The sequence below is a fragment of the Schistocerca cancellata genome, chromosome 1, assembly GCF_023864275.1.
Source record: "Schistocerca cancellata isolate TAMUIC-IGC-003103 chromosome 1, iqSchCanc2.1, whole genome shotgun sequence".
Taxonomy (NCBI): Eukaryota; Metazoa; Arthropoda; class Insecta; order Orthoptera; family Acrididae; genus Schistocerca; species Schistocerca cancellata.
In genome coordinates, this window is record NC_064626.1 from 349074296 (window position 1) to 349095188 (window position 20893).

Sequence of the window (20893 nt, forward strand, 5' to 3'; positions counted from 1 at the left end):
ACAAGCAAGGTGCATGCAAGAGGCAAGGTAAGAACACTTGCACTTCTCTTAAATTCTGTTTATTTGTGTTATCCACGTTTAACAAATATGGCATTTATTTTTCATCAACTGTGATTGCAACTAAGGATTTTTTTCCAATATCAGAATGTTATCTGTTAGGTAAGAATACTGCAGTTGAAACAAGAACAGGAGAAGTGCCGAGTTCTAGAAGAAGCCCTTAATGTGCTGGCAAAAGAGCATCATGAGCTGGAGCAATCAATGGCATCACATCTGTCAAATCCTTCACTCCATAACATGGTGGATGGTCCAACTCCAAGGAGAAGTCCTCGTTTTTATGACACATCTGATGATGAGTTTTATGATGCATTTGAAGCAGGTTAGTACTTTCAGTATTCAAATATGCTTGTTGGAAGGTGATTACACTTAGGAGGACTGGTCCGTGAAGCTCTCAGTATCTTAGGTGCATGCATTGTTTACATAATTGTTTTTATCGGTCTGGTTTTACTTACAAGGTAATGATCCAGTACAACTTGTCAAAACCTGGTATGAAATGTCTTATGCAAGAAGAATTCACTGAAGTAACTGCACTGTCAAACTTTTAGCTGTGAAGTTACTCATTTGTGCTAAACATAGAATCACTTTTAAAAGCAGTTTGTACAATTCCTGCATTGCATACAAATGAACAAATGAACAGAAATCACTGTAATGAAAGCTTAACATCACTTAACGCGGAAATCCAGCACTACACACAGAGAAATTTCAAGCACCTATGCCATACCAAAAGTATCAGTTATTACTTACTTTTTGGATAACCTGCTCTTCATATTGACAGTTAAGCTATTGACTATATAATTCTTATGAAGGTGATTAGCAAAATATTGTGATGTATTGGCATCACGCTGCAGATAACAAGTGTCAGTTCAATTGGGAATTTGATTTGTACACCTTTTGTATCAGTTTGTGTAGCACAGTTCTTATGAAATTTTTTAGGGTTTATTCTAAAAGAAGGGATTGGTTGATAGGACACGTCTTCCTGAGGAAGCAGTTAATTTGTTAATGGGTGGTAATGTGTGAAGGAGGGGAGGGAGGGGGATGAAAATTGTTGAGTGAAATCAAGGCTTGATTATGATAAGCTGATTCCAATGACTGTAGACTGCAATAGTTACGCAGAGATGAAGAGGCTCGCCCAGGATAGACTAGTGTGGAGACGTGCATCAAACCTGTCTTAGGACAGTAAGACTGAAGGCCACAACAGTAACATTTTACTCACAGTGACACTGTTCCTCATATGTTTCTTATAGTCATCACTAAAATGAATCACAGAAAAAAGTTTCTCTTTACAAGTGGCACACAAAATGTATTCAGTTGACAGGATGATTTAGATTAACCATGATACCTTACAGCAGATCCAACACCGAGGCAAGGATGTGGACTTTTGCTGAGTACTAGGACACATTGGGATATCGGGAAATGACACATCCGACAAAAAGAAGCATTTAGGGATGGAACCACACATCAGTGTACTGTCCTCTTGCATGCCACCAACTCATGATCTGACAGAAGTATCATGTCTCAGTGGGAACCAGATGGTTGGAAGTGGTGAATGAGTGTCTGTGGTCAACGAAATTGACCATATATGCAGGGCAGACTTCATGCTAACCACACTGATGGAAGGAGGTGCTGCTCATCAGACAGAGATTAGGACACTGCTCATTGACACATGTTTTCCTCCTCCAGGGGAAGATACACCACTCTATGAAGTTTGTAGTATACTGCTTTCGGGTCGGCATGTTCTAGCAGTTTGTTTTGTGTATTAATATGAGGACAACCTTCAGTTTGGCTGGAGATCTACCCCACCATCCTTGCTGACACTGACATCAGTGTACCATGGGTTTTGGAGTTCTGTGAAATGTTGGGCCTCATCCATAAATTGTTGGGGAGATGAGGTCAGTATATTTTTAAATGATGGCTCAACCAGACATTTTAGCATTTTTATCAACTGATTTCGAGTGCCATAGTTTAGTGTACTATGATGATGGTTTTTACATTTGTTAGATTGATTTTTAATGCACTGTAAGAAACTCTGTCTGTTGAGGCAGCCATCATCCCCCCAAGAGTTGGTGAGTTGGTGTTCTGACACCTCGTAAGGGCACTAATGACCATGCTGTTGAGTGCCCCACATCACTAAAATACAAAGTGTCTGTTTAGTGATGAAAGCAAACATTTTCCTCCTTCCAGGGACACTGTACAAAAGAAACGTTGGATGCATTTGGGCATTCCTGCCTGTCGTAAGAGGCAGCTAAAAGGAGTCTCAAACGTTTTGGCCCTTATGTGATGGTCCTCTCTTGGGTTTGACCACCATATTTCAAAATTATTCTGAAGAGTGAGCCAATTGGGGAAGGGCGCCTTACTCGGTGCATTGCATCCATCGTGCATTGATACTTTTAGCCAGCTTATTCACCGTTGCATTGCAGTCCCGCTCGCTCTCCATCTCTTTGGTGAGGATACATTCCTGGGTGCGATTTCCACCATGCAATCTGCAGTGTCGCTTTGTGCACTGACGATGACCGTGGACCACTTGCCACCTAATATCCAGCATGGTAGCCAGTCCATTGTGGTGGGGCCGCCATGTATCCTGTTGGTTGTAGCCCTCTCACAACACAGGGATCGCTCTACTGATGCCTGTGCCATTACCTCCCCATGTATGCCAAGGAGTAGATGCCTATTTCCCTGGGGCATCAGGACTCACGGCAATGGCTATCCTGCCAGGTGGCCTGGGTGGGGCTGGGTGGCACCCATGGGGAGGGCCCTTGGTCGGAGTAGGTGACATCAGGGTGTATGACATGCAGTGAAGCATGGCACATCTTCTCTTGCTGGTGGCCAGCCACCAGTACTCTCTAAGCATTCCAGGGCTCACTTCAATGCAAACATGTATGACCCCAAATCGTTCCCCTCCCTGGCCACACTGTAGGAGGAACGAAAGGCTATGAATGACAGCGAGACATATTCGCCCGGTACCTAGTCTGTACGAGAGCTGATGGGGAATCCTTTGTGTCCATGAAGCCTCAGTTCCTTGTAGAGCATTTAGAGGACAAGTTTGGGGAGCTGGAGGGCTTGTCAAAAATGCGGTCCGGGTCAGTCTTGATAAAAACAGCATCCTCTGCCCAGTCACGGGCATAACTTGCTTGTAAGAAGCTGGGGGATGTTTCTGTTACTGTCATGCCCCATAAATATGGTCCAGGGCATTATCTTCCACAGGGACCTTCTTTTGCAGTCCGATGACAAGCTGTGCACCAACTTAGAGCGATGAGCTGTCCATTTCGTCTGGTGCGTCCGCCAGAGTCTGAGGGATAATCAGGTTGCCACCAGTGCCTTCATCTTGGCCTTCGAGGGTGACACATTACCCAAGAAGGTGAAGGTGATGGTCTACCACTGTGATATCAAGCCATATATTCCTCCCCCGATTCATTGCTTCAAGTGTTGGAAGTTCGGCCATATGTCTTCCCACTGTGCTTCCAGCATCTTATTTTGTGATTGTGGTCGTCCATCCCATCCCGATACTCCATGAGCCCCGCCTCCCATCTGTGTCAACTGCAGAGAGCGCCATCCCCCTTGCTCGCCAGACTGTAAGATTCTACAGAAGGAACGGAAAATAATGGAATAAAAGACCCTGGACCGACTGACCTACACTGAAGCTAAACAGAAATTTGAACGGCTTCATCCCATGCGCATGACATCATCTTATGCCGCTACTGTCACTCTTGTTACAGCTCCATCCGTTGGTCCACATACAATCAGCTCTCAGAGCCAAAGGACCACACCTGCTCCCTTGATGGTGGGGTGGCACTTCCCTCCCTGTTGCCTGTTGCTCCCGCACCACCTACCTCGGGAGCAGCACCCCCCCCCCCCCCCCTCCACCCCTCCACACCCCCACCCCATCGGGGACACCAGTCCCCACTTCTAAGCCGGAGAAGTGTAATAAGTCTTCTTCGGCTTCTCTCACTAGGAAGGGATCCCTTGGGTCACTCCCTTCCCAGGTTCCTACTAGTGGCAAACCAGACACCCACCAGGAGCTGAGGAATACCCAGGTAGATGGTCATAGGGCTTTGCAGTCCTCTTCAGTCCCGCCCGGAGACTGAATCAAAGACGTCCTCCCAGCAAGGGCGACCAAAGAAACAGTGTGAGAAATCGAAGACTCTTAAGACCAAGGAAATTGCGGTGGCACCCACTCCACCGCTACCTACAAGCTGTTTGTTTGAAGATGCGGTGGAGAATCTGGTGTCCGCCGAGGACCTAGATCTCGCCGGTCCCTCAGACATGATGGATGGCACTCCCGCCAGTACTCAGTCGGTGGCAGCAGGTGACCCAGCAGTGTAATCTGCCTCCTCGGTCCGTGCATGACTTTCTCGGTCATGGACAATGCCATCCTCCAGTGGAACTGCAGCAGTTTTTTCCACTATCTGGCTGAGCTCTGACAACTTCTTAGCCTTCACTCTTTCCTCTGCATTGCTCTTCAGGAAACTTGGTTTCCGGTGATGTGAACCCCTGCCCTCTGTGGCTATCGGGGTTATTATAAGAACCGGGCAGCTTATGAGAGGGTATCTGGTGGCGTCTGCATCTACGTCCTTCACAGCAAGTCTGTCCTTCTACAAACACCTTTAGAGGCTGTCACTGTTCGGGTGTGGACACCTCAGGCTGTTACTGTCTGCAGTCTCTATCTTCCACTGGATGGTGATGTCCCGCAGCATGTCCTGGCTGCGCTGATAGCCCAATTGCCGCCACCTTTTCTGTTACTGGGCGACTTCAACGCCCATAACCCTCTGTGGGGTGGATCAGTGGCAACAGCCCAAGGCAGCATCATTGAGCAAGTATTGGCACAACTCGACCTTTCTCTTTTAAATATTGGTGCTTCCACATATTTCAGTGTGGTGCATGGCACATACTCAGCCATTCAGCCATTGACCTTTCGATCTGCAGCCCTAGCCTATTACCATCTGTCCAATAGTGTGCATGACGACTTGTGCGGTAGTGACCACTTTCCAATCTTTCTGTCACTGCCACAGTGTCACTCTTCTGGGTGCCCCTGCAGATGGGCTATGAATAAGGCTGACTGGGACTTGTTCACCTCCATTGCCACTATTGAGCCTCTTTCCAATGACGCCATTGATGCGGTGGTTCACTCAGTCACCACTGACTTTGTTACTGCCGCAGAATCTGCCATTCCCTGTTCTTCTGGGTCCCCTCAACGGAGGACTGTGCCTTGGTGGTCACCCGAGATCACTGAGGCAATTAAAGGTTGCAGGCAGGCACTCCAGCGTCACAAGCAGCATCCGTCATTGGCACACCCCATCACCTTTAAACGGCACTGTGCACGATCCTGCCGCCTCATTCGCCAATGAAGGTGGGAGTGCTGGGAAAGGTATGTCTCCACTATTGGCCTTTGTATCTCTCCATCGCAGGTTTGGGCCAAGATTAGGCGACTCTACGGATATCGAACCCCCCGTCAGCGTACCTGCACTTTCATTGAATGGGGCAGTCTGTACTGACTCAGACACAATTGCAAACCACTTAGCGGAGCATTTTGCTCAGAGTTCCATGTCTGCGAATTACCCACTGGCCTTCCACTCCGTGAAAGAGCGGTTGGAATGTCAGAGCCTTTCGTTTCACACGCGCCACCGTGAATCGTACAATGCTCCATTCAGTGAGTGGGAATTCCAAAGTGCCCTAGCCACTTGCCCTGATACAGCTCCCAGGCCAGATTGCATCCACTGTCAGATGCTCAAACACCTCTTGGTGGACTGCCAGCGATGCCTCCTAGACCTTTTCAACCATATCTGGGTTGAGGGCGAGTTCCCGTCACAGTGGCGGGAAAGCATCGTAATCCCCGTGTTGAAACCTGGCAAGAACCCACTGGAGGTGGACAGCTACCGCCCCATTAGCCTCACGATGTTCTTTGCTTGAACGCATGGTGAGCCGGAGGTTGAGTTGGTTACTTGAGTGTCGGGGCCTTCTGGCTCCATCCCAAGATGCATTCCGTAAGGGCCGCTCTGCCGCCAATAATCTGGTGTGCCTGGAGTCTGCCAACCATACGGCCTTTGCCTGCTGTCAGCATCTGATCGCCGTCTTTTTTGATGAGCGGAAGGCATACCATACAACATGGTGACATCACATCCTCTCTACACCTTATGGTTGGGGTCTTCGGGGTATGCTCCCGGTTTTCAGACAAAATTTTCTGTCACTTCATTCCTTCCATGTGCAAGTTGAGGCCTCCCATAGTTCCTCCAGAGTTCAGAAGAATGGGGTACTGCAAGGGTCTGTCTTAAGTGTCTGCCATTTTTAATTGCAATTAATGGGCTCCTTGCGGTGGTGGGAACATCTGTCTCAGCTTCCTTGTATGCTGACGACTTCTGCCTATACTTTAGCTCCACTGGCATTGCAGCTGCTGAATGGCAGCTGCAGGGTGCTATCCACAAGGTGCTGTCTTGGGCTGTAGCGCATGGCTTCCAGTTTTCGGCTGCCAAGACCTGTGTTATGCATTTCTGCCAGCAACGCGCTGTTCACCCTGAGTCACGGCTTTATCTTGACGGTGTACCTCTTGCTGTAGTGGAGACGCATCAGTTTTTGCAATTGGTTTTTGATACCCGGTTGACTGGGCTCCCTCATATTAAGCAGCTTAAACAGACGTGCTGGCAGCATCTTAACACTCTTTGTTGCTTGAGTCACACCAGCTGTGGTGCCGATCGGTCTACCCCTCTATGACTGTACCAGGCGTTAATTCAGTCCCATCTAGATTATGGGAGCCTGGCTTACAGTTCAGCATCCCCTTCCGCATTGTGGTTGCTGGACCCCATCCTTCACAGTGGGATCCGACTCGCCACTGGAGTTTTCCGGACAAGCTCTGTCAACAGCATACTTGCATACTTGTGGAGGCAGGTGTCCCTCCATTGCGGTTCCAGCGCCAATGATTACTGGCCACTTATGCTACACATGTTTGTAGCTTGCCCAGGCATCCCAATTATCGTCTCCTGTTCCCTCAGTCGGTCGTCCATCTTCTGGAACAGTGGCCTCGGTCAGGTTGTATGATTGCGGTTAACGTCAGAGCTCTTCTCTCTGATCTTGAGGTTTCCCTCTTCCACCTCTTTTCCGGGCCCCTCTGCGTATACCCCCATGGTGTGTGCCCCGCCCATGCCTTCGGCTCAATTTGGCACAGGGCCCAAAGGACTCAGTCCCTCCTGAGGCCTTCCGCTGCAGCTTTCTTTCAATCCTTGCCATGTTTCAAGCCTCTGACTTGTCTATACTGACAGTTTGGTGGTTGTGGGTCATGGCGGTTATGTTCTTACTCTAGGTGATCATTATGAACAACACTCATTGCTGGCTGGCTGCAGTGTTTTCACTGCCGAGCTGGTCGCCATCTCTCGCGCCCTAGAGTATATCCGCTCCTGCTCAGGTGAGTCCTTTGTTATCTGTAGTGACTGCCTGATCAGTTTACGAGCTATCGACCAGTGTTTCTCTGGCTCTCGTCTAGTGATGGCTATCCAGGAGTCCCTCCATACTCTTGCTCGTTCCCGCCACTCTGTGGTCTTTCTGTGGACCCCGGGTCATGTCGGCATCCCGGGAAATGAACATGTTGACACGCTGGCCAAACAAGCTGTTGGTGCACCAGCCTTGGCGATTGGCCTTTCGGAGAGTGACCTCAGGTCAGTTTTGTGGCAGAAGGTACTTCACACCTGGGGAGAAGAATGGCAAACCCTTCCTTCACCCAACAAACTTCGGGCTATCAAGGAGGCTACCGGTGCATGGCTCTCCTCCTTGCGGGTCTCTCACAAGGACTCTGTTGTCCTCTGCCAGCTGTGCATTGGCCACATGTGTATAACACGTAGCTATTTATTGCGCTAAGAGGACCCACCTTTATGTCGCTGCGGGTTAGCTTTTACAGTGGTCCACATCTTGTTGGACTGCCCACTTTTAACTCCTCTCAGGCAGACATTTGCGCTGCCTGATACTTTTTCTGCACTTTTATCAGATGACGTTGCAATGGCAGATTTAGTTTTGAGTTTTATTCATGCAGGGGGTTTTTAACGCTTGACCTTTTTTTGTGTTGAGTCTGGCCTTTGGCCTATGGTTTTAGACTCGGGTTTTTAGTGCGTTTCTTGGTGGTTGGCTTTTTCTTTTTTGTTTCTATGGTCGGCCAACCACTGTCACTCTCGGTGTGATTTTAATTCCTTTTTTCTGATCTGTCTGTGTCTTTCTTGTCCTGTGTCTTCTCTTGTCCATTATTTGTTTTTATTCTTTGAGGGTGTTTCAAGTTCATGGAAAAAGGGGCCATTGGCCCTAGTAGGCTGGTCCTTTCAATCCCACAAACCAGCCAACAGTAATTACTAGTTTTATTTGGAGAAAATTTGGATGGAGTAAGAAATGGTGCTGTTGTTCTACCTGTTGTGCTATGTACCAGGCATACTTGATGTAGTTTGTGAAATGCGACAATGAAACTGATGATGCACAAATGAGTGAAATTTGAGAATACTGTAGAACTGGCAAACTTGAAATGAGAAAGAGCTGTGGAAAGTCTGACAATTTACAGAAAAATGCAGAAAGAGCTGTGGAAAGTCAGATAATTATCATAAAATGTAGAATGTATTTATTTTATTTAGAGGTTGAGTAACATTAGTAATTCCAAGGGAAATATCTGTTATCAGCTTTTTGTTATTGTTTGGAAATACAGAGGTCATGTTACATTGAGGCCAAGAATCCAGCAAAAGCAATGAATTATTTTCTGCAATCAATAAAAAGACATTTTGAATGAAACATTGAAAATCATTCTTTCCTGTGTTTCCAGGTTTTGATACATTGATTATGAGAGTATTGCAAATTAGAGTGTATGGAAATTCTCCCCAGTTTATTCAACAAATAGAAATATGTTGCATAACAGTCCTGGGAGCAGTACAACTTATGTTCTGGAAAGGTAGCTAACCAAAAACCAATTTGCACAGTATCGCAATCCAGCCACTAATGGAGTCCAAACCATGCCCACAGTGAACATCAAACCATCAGACCGACTGGCGTGCACTTTCACTTCATTGGCACTGGAATCAAATGACATCTGACTCAGATTGACCCAGGGCCAGCTTATGTGCAGAATTCTGCTCAGCATGACCTAATCAGAAGGCACTCCTGATCACAAGCACCATCTGTGTTGTTGTGACTGCTGGGGATGGGGCGGGGGGGACGCAGGTGGTGCTTTGTCCAGCAGAGCTGGCACCTCAGATGCCAGCAGATTAGTGTCGATGGGTGTTCACACAGAAGTCTGACACATAACAAAGCTCTATGGAAGTCACATGAGCTGCCATGAAATTGAAGTGTTCACCGGGGTCAGAGCAGCAGGAGGTTCTGACCAGGATGATGGAGATGAGGTGAATTTTGATGGCACTGCAGAAGACCATGTACAGTGATCACAGTATACATAGCGTGGATCCAAGACAGGCAGAGATTGTCCTGCAGATCCAGGATGGGTGGCGTCTGAAATTGTGGTCCCACACTAGGTCACCCACCTGGGAAGAAGAGGTTTTGGTGAGCTGGTGCCAGCTGCAGCATGTCTACGAGAGTGCAGCGAGAGAAGCCATGCAGCAGCGCCCCCCCCCCCCCCTCCCCCTCCCTGCCCCAAGCCTGTGGTCTTCAGAGTGGGCCTGTAAGATGAAGGCACACAAAACCATTCAAAACCATGGGAGCTGAGCATTGCCCCATTATCTGAAATCAAAGTGCAAGGGGTGCCTTTGATGATACAAATTTTTTCTGAGGTCGTGATAGTGCAGAAGTGACCTGGGACATGTGGGACACAAAAGGGAAGTCAAAGCAGAAATCAGTCACAACCAACCATATGGTGCCCCAAAACAAACTGACAAAATCTAAATGGATACACTACCATGTCTCCACAACATCAAGCCAGCGAGATACGCAGCTTGGTGGGCTAGACAGGCAGAACTTTGATGGACAATGTCCACGTTGTCAGAGTAAGTTTTGAGCCAAAACATGTTCTGTCACACCAAACTTTTTATCTGGGTCTTGGTCCAATAGACAGTGTACAGAAGTAATTGAATATGATAACTTAAAGTAACAGCTGTATTGTAATTCAGTGTCATTGATACGGAAAGCAGCATCCTCAGGCCCCAAGTGTCGTCAGCCATCATCGTATGAACCACAGTGACAAAGACCATCATCTTTGAATGGATACAGTACACCTTATTAAGCATTTTATGCCAGCATGTGCAGCTAACAAATTCAAGTGCAGTAGCGCCAAAATCAATTGGATTCCATATCAGTAACAAGCCCACGAATAACCAGACTTTTTACTGATATGGAATCTAGTTGATTTTGGCCCTGCTGCCCTCAACTTTGTTGGCTGCATGGGCTGCCCCAACATGCTTAATAAATTGTACTGTATCCGTTTGAAGACTCTATTGGTCTTTGTTATTGTGGTTTGTACATTGATGGCAGATTATTCTTGGCATCGAAACTGGTAGCATGTTTTGGATAAACAATATTAGGTTACAGCACAGCTGTTGGATTCAGTTATTATTATTCAAGTACTTCATGTCTAGCTGGTATCTCACTGTATTCAATGGATTACCAGAGTGTGCAGAAGGTACAAACTTCATGGTCTAAGTGGAGGAGAAATCATTAGGTGATAGTGGTCCTCATCTGAGACCCACAACAGAATCCCTTACTTTAGGTACGTTTGTTTTTGTTGTGGCTTTTAGGGGCAAAAATCAGGGCTGTTAAGTGTGTCCATGCACACATGTTGCACAAAGTGGGTGATGCAGCATAACGTTGGATCCTTGCAGATGGCAGCCTCAGTGTCACGCGATGTTAAGGGGAGAGCTGCAATTGCTGAATACAGATCTCAGTCCAATGGGAAACACATCAATTCATGATGGTCAATCACTTGGTCTAGTGCCATGGGAAACCATGCTAGCATGTAATGTCACAGCACAGTACTTGTGGAATACTGAAAAGTCTAAAAGTCACTGCTCAGTGCTAGAGGCAGTGGTGGTGATCGGGTCTGGTGAACTTAGGACAAAAGATAGCAAGCAACAATTGACAGTCACTGAGAAGATGAAACTTATGTTCATAAAGGAATAATTTAAATTTTTGACTGCGTATATGACAGCAAGGGCTTCCTTTTTTATTTGAGAATAATGTTGCTGGGAGATGTATAAACTCTTAGAAGCATATGCACTGAGGTGTTCTGTGCCATCAGGATATTTATGGAACAGGACTACACATATGCTGTGGGGGTATGCGTTAGTTGCTACTAGCGGCGGCAGACCAGGGTTGTGTGTTTTCAAGCACAATGTCTTCTGGAGGCAATCTTTTAAAGGCTGGAAAACTCTGATGACATTGAGGTGTCCATTTGCAACACAAGCCTTGTTGTCATAGGGGGTTCAGTGGGTATGAGAGTTCTGATAGTTTCCCAAAAAGTGTCCATAATAATTGATCTTACCCAGAAACACTTGTAGGTCTTTTACATTTGTAGGTGGGTGCATGATGTTGATTGCCACAATATAATATTCCTTTAGTTAGAGTCCATTGGCTGGGAGTGTGAACTCCAAATATATCAACGGTAGTGGCATGAAGGAACACGTGCCCAGTCTACATTTGAGTCCTTTTGCTACCAGCCTCTGGAACAAAAGCTTTTCCCCTGGAGTCATATCTGAAACCAAGATATCATCAAGGTCTGTAGTGCATTCTGGAATACCTTCTACTAATTTATCCACAAAATAATGGAATATGGGAGGGGCTGACGGCATTTCAAAAGGTAACTTATTGTAACTGTAGATGTCATATGGCATATTGAGGGCTAGGTAAGGCTGTATGCTGCATCCAAGGGAATCTTAAAGTATATCTCTGTGAAGTTGATTTTACTAAATAATCTGCCATGGTGCAATTTTGGAAGGAGTTCATCTGGCGTCAGAAAAGAGGTAAGTTTCCACTTCAGCTTATGAGTTTATCCTCACTTTAAAGTCGCTGCTAAATCTCAAAATGCCGGTTGGCTTGTGTACTCATACCCCTGGAGTGGCCCATTGACTATGGGATTATGTGATAACATATCTTCATGAGTGGGTCTATGTGCTACTGCTCTGAGGGTGTTCTTTAGAACCAGGGACACCATGTGAGCTTTAAAGAAGTATGAGCTAGACGTCACCTTAACAGTGAATGAGCTCTGAAATCAGTCATCTTCCCTAACCCAGGTGAGATGAGTTGAGCATAGGTCTGTATTGCAGACACACTTTAGGGTGACATAGAGTTCCTTGGATTGCAGGGCACATACTGTTTCATGAGCTCTTAATACAAAAGTGTGGAAAATTTTACCCCAAAAATGTTGTGCATTTTAGGGTCATCTACCACAAGAAAAGTTACTAGACAAGTGACCTGGTTGTAAGTGGGTAAAGCTGAAAATTTTCAAAGCAGGGTCACTTGATGGCATCCATAGGCCCAATGGCAGCTACATTAAGTGTTATGTGCTTTGATCAGCAAGGACACACAGCACTTGCTTTAAGAAATAACTTTACTGATTGTTTGCCACTGAATGTATCTAAGGACATTTGCTACACTGAATTCTGAGAAATGTGCTTTTCTGTAGATTTATCACTTACTTTGTACACTTCCACAGGATTGGGTGTGTTTTGTAGCAAAACTACTAAAATATACTTTGTGCAAGTGTCCCTTTTCGCCATGCCTGTAGCGTGTTGCATGCAATGGGGGCATGGAGGAAGCTAACCCACCACTTCTGCTGTGGTTGTTTATAGTGTCACCTGAGCTGTGGAGAAGGTGAGCATGGCTGGTGCCAGAGAATTGACTGCCGTGTCATCTTCTTCCATTGCAAACAAATCCTGGGCTTCACGGGCAGTTTCATGGGCTTAAGCTATTCACATTACTTCCAGTAGAGAAGGATCCGATTTCCTCAGTGCATGATTCCTCACTTCCAAATCGGGGGTAAGACATACTTTAACATGCCTCATTAGTGTGTCAGTGTAGGTCTTCCTGCACAAACATTCAAAATTGCAGTTCCCACTTCATCCATGTAGGTCAGTGGCCCAGTCTTCTTTCCACTGCCAAAATACAAAATTCTAACCTGCCTGCAATAATATGTTTGTACATTGAAAAATGTTTTTGTAGTAAAGAAAATATTTAAGGAAACCCAGATTCTAGAATGAGATTTTCACTCTGCAGCGGAGTGTGCACTGTCAGACTAAAACTGTGTGCCAGACCGAGACTCGAACTTGGAACTTTTGCCTTTCGCAGGCAAGGGCTCTACCATCTGAGCTACCCAAGCACGACTCATGCCCCATCCTCCCAGCTTTACTTCTGCCAGTATGCTTTAGTATGTCATGTTCCAGAGAACCAACAATGCATAAGGGGTATGCTTCACTATGTCATATTACTGTTGATAATAGTACTCCTTACAACTTTTAACAGTTTGTAGATTATTACTTCCTTTTAAAATATGTGCAAGCAAGGCAGCACACTGGTTCAGGCACTGGGCTGGTATTCAGGAGAAATGGGACTCATTACCCATCTGGCAACCCTGACTTAGGTTTGTATTAAGTTTACTAAATTACTTTAGACTAATACTGGGAAACTTCCTACAATGAGATCATGGTCAATTACTTATTGTAATCATTCACCAACTGAGGTAGTGTTCTCTCTTGACTGATCTGTATTTCAATGAGGCATTAAATTTTTATGTAACCAACAATTAAACATTGTTAAATCTCGGATGGAAGATGATGAATGACAGGTCTTTTCTTTTTTTTATGTTCTTGTAGGCCTAGTAGAAATACATAATATGATTTAACTGGATCGTTCCATAAAACACAAAGATCAAGAGTGAAGAAAACACTACATTAGCCATTTTTTCACCACCAAATAGTTTAAGGAACTAAGAAATTGAGCAATAATTTCACAATTGAAGAATAAAATAAACCATCAAAAAATAACAGTGCGTGATGATAAAAATGAAGCTAACATTTTAGTAGCAATAACACACAAGTGACATGTCACTATAACACAACCAGAACGAGCGGGCATTTCTTCCTATCCACATTTCACTCCATCAGCAGGTTCATGGCAATGGTTTTCAAAATTTGCTAGAGTCCTATGAATGATGTCTACAAAAAAGTGCAAAGTGACATGGCATTTCTATGCAATTTGTTGTTCATACATTAAGCATCATTCAGACCTGCCCAGGTAACCAAACATGTTAAAGCAGCACTTCTGGGATGTGGAGGTGTACTGTCCCCAGATTGAGTCCACCTGCCAGATTGACAATGAGGTTCTGTTTGCCAGCCAGCCTTGATATGGTTTTTATACATTTTACCACATCCCACTAAATGAGTACGTGGCTGGCACCCAAGTCCCACTTCAGTTACACAATTCACAAACATTTAAAGTACTTTCAATAATTTTCACATAAATAAGCCTACACGCCAGCAGTGGGCGTACGTACATTCCATCCTAAGGGGGAGGAGGGTTTGTTAATGGTATGGTGATGACAGGAAGAGCATTTGGCCACCCCTTGATTTAACCTTACCAAATATGCTAATAACCATGCTGACCCTGCACTGATGAGGGGCAAAGGCACAAAAAAAGATGGAAGAGAATGAAGCATCATTTACAAACCATGTGAAAATCCATCTCCACAAAATGCACTAAAGGTCTGGTGAAAATTGTTGCTGGCTGAGAGACATGTATAAACAATGACCTCGAACTGTCAACATTTACTGTGGGTTTTTCAAGGATCAGATCAGCAAACCCTGTTTTACTAATTAGACTCTAAATAAAACAATTATCTTCAGTTATTGACAGATGTGCTGCTGCTGTTATTGCAAACACCCATTGGAAATCAGACAAGCCATGTGCTATCTGTGTGACAGATGGTTCACTCATTCTGCACAGATGACCTTCTTAACAGAGCATTTGGGGTTGTTGAATCAATCATTTGGGAAACACAAATCAGCCTTGATGCTCACCACATGTAATTGTGGACTTCTACATGGTAGGGAAATTAAAACAAGGTAAATTGCACCATTTCTTGAATACATGAAATACCATCTAATATGGACTGTGCTGTGATAAGTCCAAACAAAATTCAACATTCAGTATTGTGTGTTCATAATTGCTTTATAGCATGTATCAATGCTCAAAGTTTTCAGCATTTGCTACAGCAGGCAGGCAGATATGTGTGGGACCTATTTTCCTGACAATTTAACAGTGTCTGTCAATGGTGTTATCTTGTTACTATCATATTTTATCATAAAAACTAAAAATTTTTGATTTTAAAGATTTGATGGTGGACATTGCTTCTCATCATGTAGTGAGGGTCATTTTCATGTTACTGAAGTTATTTGTAATGGCTGGTCTGAGATATTCTCCTGGACCTGGCAGTTCCATCTTTTCAGCAATATTTATTGCAAATGTCTCCATATATCATTTACTCTTAAAGCTAATATTTCCTCATCTCTGGTTCTGCCAGTCACCATCTTCATTATATCCCATATTGTCTTTATTTTAGTACCTAATGTGAGTCTCTCTTTCTTGTAAAGTGTTTGCTTTAGATGCCTGGATTGCTTTCTTCAGTATTTTGCTGTATGCCTTGTAATGAGCTATAGCATCAAAATCAGAGCTCCTTTTAACAGATAGATACCATTTCCTCTATTTCTACAAGATACCTTCATTCCTTGAGTGATCAATGGCTTTTTTGTAGACTTTGGTTTACGCTGACAATGGAAACTCCAGAATAGAATAACAACAATATTGAAAGGATATATTGCAGCCCACCACATAGAGGAGGCATTGAGTTGCAGACAGGCACATTGAAAAAGAATACAATATATATTTATTATTGAATTAACAATAAGTCCTTTATCAGATGTAGAAAACTCATGCACATTCACACAAGCACAGCTCACAGGCACAAGGCCACTGTCATCTGTGGCCTTAGCACTCACAGACTACAGTGGCTTATGTCTGTGGGTGCTAAGACCAAACTGTGACTGCATCTGAGGTGAATAGGAAACTTTGTTGGGGTGAGTAGCGGGAATTCAGAAGAAGAAGCAGGAGGTGGAGAGAGAGAGGGCTAGCAGGGTAGGAATGGGGAAATATGCTAGTGCTGTGTCTGGGAGCATGCAGAAAACTATGACCAAGCAACAGTTAGACTACTTAGTTGCTGAGCATGCCCTCAAAACAATGTGTCTGAGTTCAGTGAGTGCATGAACGTCTATACCATATGGATACTTTCAACAACAACAGCTTTTCTGAATTGCAAAGTGGTAACTCTCTGTGCAGCATATTCTTTGTACCTTTAACACCCCTGGCACCTATGTTAGTCCATGTGCCTACCTCTTCCTCTGTTCCCAGCCCTTTACTATACCACCAGTGCACCTGCTTAGTCCTTTCCCCATTCTCTACATCTTTGCTCCCCCTCAGTCCCCCCCCCCTCCCTACTCCCCTAGCATAGCCTCCATGTGCTGCTCCTAGCAGCCCTATGCTGTTCCCACCACCTCTCTGCACGCATCTTTCTCATCCCTCCCTTGTTACTCCGAGCAATCGATCATTGTTGGTTTAATCTGAGCTACTTTTGAGGGGAAACAGATTTCAAATAAGGTAAGAAATTACTTATTAATTTATGTGTTGCATTAGTCGTTCATGTGATGAATAATGTACATATCACTACAGGTCAGGGTTTGATAAGTTTCATAAAATTTTCAATTTTTGCCTTACTAAATACTCTTTTGAACTCTTCTGATCAGTATTAACATTTAACGTAAGGAAATGTTTGTCTTAGTCTAAGTAACAATTAACTGCTTGTTTTGTTATATTATTTTGTTCATTAGGGCATTCAGTGAAGATTATTATCAATAGGTATTTTTGAGCAATTAGCTACTCTAGTTGAGAAGTTGACAGTAGAAATTAATTTTGATGAGCGTGATTCTGACTACAAATAATTTAAAGAGAAGTCTCTGTTAAATAACTGACAACCACATATTTGCTTCATAAAGCTTCAAGTTGATTTATAAACAGATCAAAATTTCCTGCATTTCCTTACTGTTGTACAGGATTTGTTGTGAAATTCTATTGCAGTTGCACGTGTTTCCTTATGTTGCTATAAGAAAAATTTATTAATGTCTGTGACCTTAAATGTATGACATTTTCTGATGATTGGAGCAACTTCTCCATTCTCCTCTTCTGCTCTACAGAAGTGAAATGCTAAATTAAATTCTGTAACATTTAATATATCTGTGTCAGTGGTTCAGAAAAGCAGATTGGGTGAGCTCGTTTTGATGACACTGATGATGAATACAGATGGGTAATTCATTAACTTTGTTCATAAGCTCATGAAAAATATGATGAAATAGGATTAGCTTGTATTTTACACTGACTGAAATATATGTGGATGGAAATAAAATTTCTGATGGTGCTGAATACAGTGAAAGCCGTGTCTTAGATTTCATGGAATGGATGCAGTCAGCCTCTCAGTGTCAGCAAGTATAAGTTCATATGATGCTTCATTTTGGCCCACAGATTTTCAGTGGGGTTCAAGTCCAGCACTCAAACAGGCAAGTCAGTGAAGTTGACATATGCCTGTTGTGAAACCAGTGCTGAATGATTCAGCTCAAGTGAACTGGTGGGTGGTCCTGCTAGATCTAGCTCACTTCACTGAGATAGCACACTGAATGTATGTGATAAGTCCCAGAACATTATCTCTCATGGCCTGCGTGTGTGGAGTTATACTGTCGGTAAATGGCTGTTTGTCATATGCTTGTCTGTGTTGCCATTTTCGACATATGTCAGCTATATTCATGTTACGTGTGCAAAACCTCAACAAACAATGCCATGTAAAAGAAATATGGTGTTATAGGGACACAAACCTTAATTACTTCTGTGGAAACCCAGACCTTCAAAGATTGCTGTGTGGCAGCCATGAAATGATACAGCTGTCTTCTTATCATTCAGAGGCAGAAACACATCAGCATTTCAAACAAATGAAAGTAAGTGTTATTATAACACACAAAACAATATGTGGTAAGTATACACAATCACAGAAAATCAAAAACTTCCATAAGTAAAACCATTAAAAATAAGAAGGGAACAAATACAATGCTAAAAGCGTGTTACATATGGTGCTGACACCATTGGCAGTGTGTGTTGTGTTCCCAATGGTGCAAGCTGTATAGAACTGAAGATATATAAACTGATTAAGGCATGCAAACAACTTCGTTTTGTCAACTGTACACAAACAACAAGAATTCTCCTGGTAGCTGCGCAGGTGGCCTTCCTTACCGAGTGCTTAGCAATACTACTACTACTACTACCACCACCACCACCACCACCACCACCACCACCACCCCCACCCCCTCCCATTCCCCTCCTTGCCCTCTGATTACCCCTTGCCTTCTGCTCCTTCCCCCCCCCCCCCCCCCCCCCACACACACACACACACACAATGTGCTTACATGTGCCTCCCTTCCACACACACAGTTACTCTGTCTTTTGCAAATACATTTCTTTCACAAGTCTAATGCTCAACAAGTTGCCAAATTACAACATTTCTGCTTATCAGAAGTGCATCCCCATCCTTGAACAGAATAGTCTGCCATTATGTGTTTCTGGTGTACATGTTTGTACTGTCTGTCTGCTGTGACAGTGGTACATGAGACTGGTCATCTCATATACATGTTCATTCATTGATTAATTCCTTTCATTCATTCATTCATTCATTCATTCATTATGTTCAGTGGATCTCATCAGGGAGGATTACATCTACATATGTACTCCACAAGCCACCAAATGGTGCATGCAGAGGTTATGTTGTACCATTACTAGCCATTCCCTTCCCTGTTTCACTCACAAATGGAGCAAGGAAAGAAACGCATGTCTGCATACCATTATACAAGACTAATTTCTCACATCTTGCCTTTGCGGTCCTTGCATAAAACGTACATTGGTGGCAGTGGAATTGGTCTGCAGTCTGCTGTAAGTGTTGGCTCTACAAATTTTCTCAGTAGTGTTTCGCAATAAGAGTGTCATCTTCCCTCTAGGGATTTCTATTTGAGTTCATGAAACATTTACATAATAATTATGTACTGATCGAACCTACCGGTAACAAATCTAACAACATCCCTCTGAATTGTTTTGATGTATTCTTTTAATCTGACCTGATGGGATCCCAAACAATCTAGCGGTACTTATGAATGGGTTTGCACTACTGTTCTTGGACTGTAGGTGTGCTCAGTTCCAGTTATGTCTTTGAAGGAAGCACTTAAGAGTTAATGATGTTCAAAACAGATGGCACCATTATGCTAATATTGATAATTTTTTAGATGTGCATATGGGGGCCTGAAGATGGTGTATTGAATTGTCAAAACTGGTACCGAAAATAAAATAAAATAACTTCTCAATTGGCACAGCTGTTTGATGAATTTCTTTGTTAAATATTACCCGTCTTGTTGTTCAAGTGTGAAAACAACATAGATGGAATGGGGTTGCACCCCTAGTTCTTCAAATGAATGAAATCGTATGATACTCAATATTTATTGAAAATCTTTCTGGATATCAAACCTTTGCTCAGAAATAATTGTTACTTCTCCGAGTAATAGGATGCTGAACCTTCGACTGTATTACCAGTTTTTCGGAATTCTGCCTGCCTCCAATTTGCCAATGATCCTCCACCACAGTTCGTCCTGTAAATGATGCCTCAATTTTTTTCAGCCGTCTTGCCACTTCATGTTATTCTCTTTTTCCCTAACAGCATAAACTGTTATCCTTCCCTCAAATATTTAGTTGCTTGCATATACAGTGTACACCATTAAGAGGGAGGGGAGGTGAGCACATTGCAAAAGAAATTGGTAGATGTGATATACATGTACAGACAAACAAAGGAGTGCAGTCTCAGAAAAATTGGATGATTTATTCAAGAGAAAGAGCTTCACAAATTGAGCAAGTCAATAATTTGTTGGTCCATCTGGCCCTTATGCAAGCAGTTATTCAGCTGGGCAGTGGCCTCCTAAAGAATATCGTGCCAAATTCTGTCCAATTGGCATGTTAGATTGTCAAAATCCTGAGCTGCTTCAAATGTTTTCAGTGGAAGAGACCTGGCCAAGCTAATTATTCCAAGCGTTAAGACAGGCTGTAGAAACTCTTGCCATGTGTGGATGGGTATTATGTTGCTGAAATGTAAGAGTAGGATGGCTTGCCATAAAGGGGAACAAAACGGGACATAGAATATCATTGGCGAACCGCTGTGCTGTAAGGGTGCTGCGGAGAACAACCAAAGGGGTCCTGCTACAAAATGAAATGGCAGCCCAGACCATCACTCGTGGATGTCAGTCTGTATGGCAGGCAACAATCAGGTTGATACGCGACTACTGTTCAGAGCATCTCCAGACACATCTTCCCTGGTCACCAGGTCTCAGTCTGAAGCGGGACTCATCACTGAAGACAGTTCTACTCTAGTCAATGAGATTCCAGTCTAAATGTACCCAATGTCGCCTGGTGGTGTGCAGAGATCAGTGGCAGTTGACACAAGGGGTGCTGTGAGCTCCCTTTCTGTGAACCATCTGTTGTTGGTCCCTGTGATCATTGAAGCACCAGTTGCACATCGGACTGAAGCACCAGTTGCACATCGGACTGAAGCACCCAGTAGCATGCTGTATTGATGATGATGATGAGGATGATGAGGATGATGAGGATGATGAGGATGATGAGGATGATGAGGATGATGATGATGAGGATGATGATGATGATGAATCCAGTGCCCTGAGTGCCTTTCTGACTATTCCTGCCCATATTGCTGAATAGTGACATTTCTGGTATTCAAATGTGGAGCGATTTACCGATT

General features: G+C 43.9%; 1 protein-coding gene across 1 annotated transcript in view; it reads left to right on the forward strand.

The window, feature by feature from the left end:
- The window catches only part of LOC126173816 (oxysterol-binding protein-related protein 1-like), a 419616-nt gene that overhangs the window by 114524 nt on the left and 284199 nt on the right, over nt 1-20893 (forward strand). The window contains exon 12 of the mRNA XM_049920986.1: nt 160-376. Coding sequence (XP_049776943.1) covers nt 160-376 — 217 coding nt within the window. The remainder of the gene's footprint in view (nt 1-159; nt 377-20893) is intronic.